General features: G+C 30.2%; 1 protein-coding gene across 18 annotated transcripts; it reads left to right on the forward strand.

Moving 5' to 3' along the window:
- Window positions 1-656: 656 nt before the first annotated feature.
- Window positions 657-3,938, forward strand: LOC112751176 (uncharacterized). Of its 18 annotated transcripts, none has more exons than XM_072217182.1 (8): window positions 657-1,474; window positions 1,969-2,007; window positions 2,303-2,345; window positions 2,454-2,498; window positions 2,723-2,792; window positions 3,037-3,119; window positions 3,228-3,272; window positions 3,701-3,938. In XM_072217182.1, the coding sequence occupies exons 3-8, from the start codon at window positions 2,338-2,340 to the stop codon at window positions 3,720-3,722; spliced, it is 273 nt and encodes a 90-aa protein (XP_072073283.1). In that variant the 5' UTR covers window positions 657-1,474; window positions 1,969-2,007; window positions 2,303-2,337; the 3' UTR covers window positions 3,723-3,938. The 18 variants fall into 18 exon arrangements, 12 of the variants coding, with proteins under 12 accessions (XP_072073283.1, XP_072073279.1, XP_072073284.1 ...); XM_072217181.1 differs by having other exon boundaries at window positions 865-1,474; window positions 2,263-2,345; XM_072217178.1 differs by lacking the exon at window positions 3,228-3,272 and having other exon boundaries at window positions 862-1,474; window positions 2,723-2,781.
- Window positions 3,939-7,783: the final 3,845 nt, after the last annotated feature.

Below are 7,783 nucleotides of genomic sequence, written 5' to 3' on the forward strand. Positions count from 1 at the left end.
TCATAGCTGAAAAAAATCTCTCTGTTGTAGCAGTTGAAACAGAGAGAATTAATACCAAATGAATCAAGAAAGACGATCACAAGAAGAAAAAAATCTACTTTATGAGATTTAAAAAATGTTATTTAATTAAAAAATATTTGTAATAATATATTTTTCAAAATTTTTTAATATTGTTATTTATTTTTTAGATATTAAAAATGATTAATATTTAGATTGGACTTAACTTTTACTTTATACTAAATTAAATACTAAATATTTTTTTTTAAAATTAAATCATACTTAATACTTATTACTATTAACTTTTTTTTTTAAAGCTGGGGTCTGCTTATAAGAACATTGTAATCGTTTTGATTCTATAGCAAAAAATCTGATGTCTCTCTATTGATTAGACATAACTCAATCTCTACTTTTTTTTTATATTAATGATATTGGGGTGACATGCATGGAATAATTCATCAAAAATAGAAATTTTAATTGGTGAATTAAACAAAATATTTTTTTTGAAAAAAATCTTGGTAAGCTCAATTATTTTTTAAGCTTGGAATTTCACCATCTTTCTTAAGAGACATGGTGAATGCCAAATAATTATACGTTGTTGCACTACTGATCAAGTAGCTGATCTGGTAACAAAAGCATTATCTTTAACACTATTCATCAAGTTTAGACACAAAAAAAGTATGGATCAAAATTCCCTTCTAAGTTTGAGAGTGGAAATAAAGGTCATAGCAGTTAATTAGTTAGTTATATGATTTGTTATTATATAGCTAGTTAAGTGATGATGTTGAGCTATTAGAAAGTTGAATCAGTCAACAAGGATAGATTGAGATGTGTATATAAGCATGTGTTAATAATCTATATCGTGTCAATGATAATAATTATAACCCTGAAATATGAGAATTACTTCCTCTTCAAGAAACTCTTCTTTACATGGTTCTACCCTAATTTTGCTAATCTATTGCGCATACTACAATTTCTTCTTCTTGTTAAATTCAAGATTCAAGGTTTAACTTGAATCTTTACACCTCAAGCACTACAAGAGAAACGGGCAATTGTAGTGAAAAATTACCAGCGTTTCTTGGGAACGGCCACAAGTTCATTGAGTAGCTGCGGTTCTTGATGCCTTATTTGTTTCCGTCAAGGACTGCTCAAAATAAGGGCGGTTCTGTGTATCAACTGTCGCAGATAACATATTTGAGATTTATTTCATAGTCGAAATTGGGTGAAGTAAGAGCCATTAATCTTCGTTTTCAGGCAAACTAAAAGGGGCACAAAGGCGCCAATCATCAGTTTCAAGATCTTTGCCGCCGTATACCTTTCGTTCATCAGCTGCAGCCACTACATCCTTCCTCGTCACGGATCTGCTCAAGCTCCCGCATAGCTCCCGCGCGCGAAAGAAAGATGGAGAGACACGTCTGTTGTTCGTTCTTCCGCTGTGAACGTCCTGGTGTCGTCGTGTGGTTTCCCAACCGTCCTGGTTTGCTTTTTCTCCTTTTTTCTGTTGTTCCAATTTCATCTTTTGTCTTCGTACATTTGTTTCAATTTAATTATTTTACTTGTTGCTCGAATATCTTTGCACCAATTTATTTTAATTTTGCTTGTTTTCAATTTGTTTGCTTTTTTTATTCGAACCCTAATTTGATGAAATTTTTTCCCAATTTAGTGACTGATAATATTCTCAGCCTTTCTTCAACTCTGTCTTTTTGCATAATTTCTTCAGCTTGAGTCTCATGAAAAATTCTGTTACTATGCAATCTGATCTTGGTATCCATTTTTACTTTTTCTATTTGGTGATAAAGAATTTACTTCACTGTGTGGTTGAATAGAGTTAGTAGAATCCACTTCTATATTGCAAGAATATTGGTCAGATATCAAATATATGAATAGAAAAGTAGCATGTTTTATCCTGTTAATCTCATGGATGGCATTTTTTTATTGACTTATTATTTTCTATTATACACTACTCTTTAGATTCTTAAGTGGGCTAGGGAGCCTCAGTTCTCAAACTAGGTGAGTACAAGGTCTACATTTATCTTTTGTTTCATGTACTTCCCTCAATGCATGTCTTGTCTCTGAAGTGTATATGTTAATAATAATCTGTTTAATCCAACAAAGATTGGATATTTAGGCATCTTTTTGTTGAAAATCTCAACTATATAATAACATTTCATAGTTTGATTCCTCTCTTATTTAGTATATCATTATAATTACACTATTATTTATTTAATTGTGTTATTTTCAATCTCCTGTGACATAATTGTTTAGGCAGTAACCTAACCTGCAAGTTCTTTGACTGCCATTCCAGTGCCATCCTCTACATTGCAACCTCCTACTTTGTCCATGGGACAGTGAGTTCATGTTTATCTTTCTTTTCTTTCCAAGTTTCAGTGCAATGTAAAATCCTTTTTTTGAATTATCTTGTATAATTCTTTATTTCTTGTACTTTTGGTTTTCAGAGGAGTATCCAATCCTGAGCAAATTCCTGTTATGACTCCTGCTAGGTGAGTATCTGATCTTGGTATCCATTTTTACCTTTTCTATTTGGCGATAAAGAATTTACTTCACTGTGTGGTTGAATAGAGTTAGTAGAATCCACTTTTATATTGCAAGAATATTGGTCAGATATCAAATATATGAACAGAAAAGTAGCATATTTTATCCTATTAATCTCATGGATGGTATTTTCTTATTAACTTATTATTTTCTATTATACACTACTCTTTAGATTCTTAAGTGGGCTAGCTATAGGGAGCCTTAGTTGCTTCATCTACTTTCTCAAACCAGGTGAATACAAGGTCTACATTTCTCTTTTGTTTCATGTACTCCCCTCAATGCATGTCTTGTCTCTGAAGTGTATATGTTAATAATAATCTGTTTAATCCAACAAAGATTGGATATTTAGGCATCTTTTTGTTGAAAATCTCAACTACATAATAACATTCCATAGTTTGATTCCTCTCTTATTTAGTATATCATTATAATTACGCTATTATTTATTTAATTGTGTTATTTTCAATCTCCTATGACATAATTGTTTAGACAATAGCTCAACCTGCAAGATCTTTGACTGCCACTTCAGTGCCATCCTCTACAGTGCAACCTCCTACTTTGTCCATGGGACAGTGAGTTCATGTTTATCTTTTCTTTCTCTCTAAGTTTCAGTGCAATATAAAATTCTTTTTTTGAATCATCTTGTATAATTCTCTATTTCTTATACTTTTGGTTTTTAGAAGAGTATCCAATCTTGAGCAAATTCCTGTTATGACTCCTGCTAGGTAAGTATCTGACATTTATCTATCAAGGTTTAATTTAACAAGTATTTAACTATTTTACCCAATGAATAGTTCATGTAACCATGATTAAACAAATGTGGTTGCTTTTTTTTTAATTTTGGCATATTGGTTTTTTTTCTTTTTAAACCTTATTTAGGAATTGGGAGGATATTTAGGAAGGCGATTAGAAGGGTATATCATTACTCTTTTTTTCTTTTAATTTTGATTTTTGGAGAGGCAATGGGATGTATCGACTTGCTAATAATTTTTGGTACAAAATGCCGAATTCCCAAGAGATTCTAACTTTTGAAAGTTCTGAAGGCATCATTCCGATCATGTTTGGTTTAATCTATATGTTAACTTGTATAGATAGACTTTTCTTGTATTCCATGACTTTGTTAGATTGATTGAAGGAGTGTGTTATTTTTCAGGGAGCTATTAAGGGGCCATTGATAACTATAGTCATGATTGCTCTAAAGGATTTGTATGCTGAATTTGTTCTTGAAGAACCTAAAGGAAAGGTTATGCTGGCAAGCCATTTACATTTGCTTTGTATGTGTTGGTAGCTGTAGTTCTACATTTAATTGATTAAGTATTTTTTATTTATAAACAAAAAAATATGGCTCTTGAAAAGTTTTTACAATTAGAATCCACACCCTTTTCAAATAATATCACCTATAATTGGTCTTTTTTTTTAAGCTCATGTATGAAATTGCGCCGGATTAAAACTATCGCATTTTTTTTTTAAATTCACATAAATTTGCGGCGGTTTTAAAACCGCTGTAATTTTTTTTAAATTCACTGATCAAAATAGCGACGGTTTTGAAACCGCCGCAAAATCAATGATATGATTTGCAGCGGTTGTGCCAGCGGTTTTCCAGAACCGTCGCAAAATCAAATCTCCACCCCCTAATAGGCAACGCATGTGGAACCGCTGGAATTTCATTTCGCGGCGATTTTTAACCGTCGCAAATCCCTAAAAAAATCGCCGCTATTCGGCATGTCTCTTGTAGTGAAGATTGAGCATAATATTCACTTCAATAGGTTCATTTTTAAAAAGTTTAAAAATTCAAAAGTTCTAGTAGGGATGACAACGGGTCTCCATGGAAGCGGGGACATGCTCTCCGCCCCCGTCCCGTCCCCGCAACGAGTAACGGGGACCCCGTATCCGTCGGGGATCGGGGTTTTCATGGATACCCACGAATTTTAAAAAAAATCAAAAAATTAAAAGATAAATTCACAGCAAACAAACAAATTTAGAATTCAATTTAACTATAATACAAATTCAATACAATACATATACAAATTCAACTGTTTTTTTCTCACATAATTATTGAATCTTCTTCAGATATACAATAAATTTAACTCATCTTCATCTGTTTCTAATTTTCAAATTCAAAATTCAAAATTTTCAAACTAAAACCCTAACCTCTCCAAAATATTGTGTCCAATGGCCACCGCAACATTTAATCCACCACAAATCTGTTCATTTCAATAACAAACATCTATTATTACACAAATCTTATACCAATTTCACATATCTGGTTCCATTCTCATCAATTTCATCAAATGTAAAACTAGTTTCATCAATTCTTTGTTATTCTTTGACACCCAAATTTGATGAGTAATAAGAACAGAGCATGCAATGAATTCAAATACTAAGAAAGAAAGAAAGAAAGAAAGAATCGAAACCTGAGCAGGTTAATACACTGATTATGAGGCGGCGGCACCTGTGGAGGTGGAGGCGGAGTAGCGGCGCAAGTGAAGATAGAGGTGCAAGTGGGGGGCGACACGGCTGGAGCCTCGCTAACGACTCACCAGATGGTTTGAGAGGAAGAGAGAGGGTCGCGGGTGGAGCCAGAGGCACGGGTGGGTGCGGCAACACGGCTGGAGCCTCTCCGGTGACACACCAGTTGGTTTGAGAGGAAGAGAAGGAGGCGCGAGTGAAGACAGTGGCATGGGTAGTGCAGCGTCGCGGCTGGAGCCTCGCCGGCGACACACCAGGTTGTTTGAGAGGAAGAGAGGGAAGGAAAGTGTCTAGGTGAGGCAGGGAGAGTGGCTGGGTGAGGGAGGTGAGGAAATGAAGAGGGAAGCACTGGAGTAGTGAAAATTAGGTTATATATATATAGGAGGACAGTTACGTAATTTTATATAAACGGATATCTACGGGGCGGGTACCTCTTCCCCCGTCCCGTCCCGTTTATTAAACGGGGACCCATACTCGCCATCTACGGAGGAAAAATGTCCCCCAAATCTGTCTCCCGGTGGGTGAATCCCCATGGATACCCGTTTCGCCGGGAGAAATTGCCATCCCTAATTTTTAGATTAAGGTTTTTTTAAAGATTGTTCCCTACCATACAACAAATTTATCTTTGTTTTTTGATATTATTAATTTTTTCCCAGTTAGACAGATTCATTCAAAATACTAATATTTCATGTGCATTAATCTATATATACGTACTTAGTATCAGATAAAAAAGATTGTGTTTCATAATTATGTTTATTATCACAATTACAATACAACTTTTTCCAAGTCTAAATTAAAAGCTACGTAAATAATGTATAATTGTATATAACATCATGGAGTAGTTTCACCTACTCTTATTACACCTTATTTGTGTTTTTTATTTGTTAGTTTACCGTTATGATCTGTTTTTCTTCATCTTTAAATCTTTAATTATAGCAATCAACCCTATAAAAATAATTTGAAAACATAAGACAATCAACTATTCAAAAATAAGTTTAAAAAAACTGTTGTATAGAATGTACTAACACATGAAAGTTATTACAGGTTGTTAACGAATCGAATAATATATAATATATTTAATAAAAATTACAAAAAATATTAAAAGTATAGAAATGTATGCATTAATAACATCCATAACACTAGTGATGATAATCTTTGACCATTTTCATTTTTGGTTACTTAATTATTTTTCCAAAATAAATTCTTTGATTTTATCCTTTTTAATTTATTTTTTGACCATTTAAATTATTTTTTCTTTTAAAAGTACTGAAAATTAATTTATTAATTCAGTTACTATATATTTATATATATATATATATATATATTTACATATATGTTAATAAAATAATAAATGATCAGAATAATCAAATTTGTTATAACAAATAATTAAACATTTTTACAATAAGATAATCAAAAATTTTTATGAATATTAAATACACAATCCCATACATTAGATTATTGATGAGGGATTATCATACATTGCATTCTAATAAAGAATAAAAGGTGAATGCAGCTCATTTTTAATCTTGAAAAAGAAATTGTTAACGAAACATTATATATTGTATTTAAAAAAATAAAAAATGAAAAAAAAATCTTTATCTGCATAGTTTGTGGACTGAACTGAATGAAATCAAACAAATTGAGTGAGATACAATAAAAACTGTAGATACTAGTAGTCTTTTAAATTTACTTAAAAAAGTTCTTTCATATCCATAAGTTATTGAGTTGTTATCGAATACGATATGACTGCTAAGATCTCCTATATTTTCAATAGTCACTATCAATTCGTTATGTCGCTGGTTACGTAAAACTAATAATCATGCATGGATATGTTAATAAAATTTTTGTGGTGCAATGAGCATACGAAATTGATAAATATTGTTTTGAATATATATATATATATATATATATATATATATATATATAAGAGAATCTCTAAGAGGCTAGTAGTTTTTAATAATTTTGGTTATTATTTAGTTAATATAAATATTAAATTATTTTAATAAATAAATTTTATTAATTAATGAGTATAAATTTTAAAAAATATGAGTACAAATAATTATATTAATTTATGTGTATAAATTTTTAATAAATATAAATATAAATTATATATTTTTTATATATAAATATATATAAATATGTATATAAATTATTGTTAATCAAATACTGTTCCAAAATAATAATATTTGTTAGTTATTTAGTATTGGTTAAATTTTTTTTAAATAAATAAAATAAATATTTTATTTTTAAAATAAATAATTTATAGTATTTTTATCAAAATACACCATATAAAAAATGCTACAAATTATTAAAAATACTATAAATTATTCATTTTGAAAAATAAAATATTTTTTTAAAAAAATCCAACATTGGTCTATATATAAAATTAAGGGTGGTGGGTTTGATGTTGTTTGTCGGATGAAGGTTTGGAGTTTTTTAAAGGTATACATGTTTGATAAATTACAATATTTACATGTTTTTGTTTCTGTTTTTAGAAGTATTGTAAAGATGTTTTTTAAAGTCTGCTTTTGCTTTGTTAAAAATTGGAAAATTTAATAAAAATTTATATCTTTAATTATTTTAAGAATAAAGTATTATTTTTGTTGTCAACATTTGGGATAAGTCCTAAATGTAAGACCCATAATTTTTGAATAAATCTTATTATAAATTAATTTCAATTCGTTTATTCATTAGAAATTTTATTTCCAAAAATTATTTTATTAAAACTAATTAAATAAGGTTTTGATAATTAATTAGAAATTTTACT

This window comes from Arachis hypogaea, chromosome 15 (genome assembly GCF_003086295.3).
Source record: "Arachis hypogaea cultivar Tifrunner chromosome 15, arahy.Tifrunner.gnm2.J5K5, whole genome shotgun sequence".
Lineage (NCBI taxonomy): Eukaryota > Viridiplantae > Streptophyta > Magnoliopsida > Fabales > Fabaceae > Arachis > Arachis hypogaea.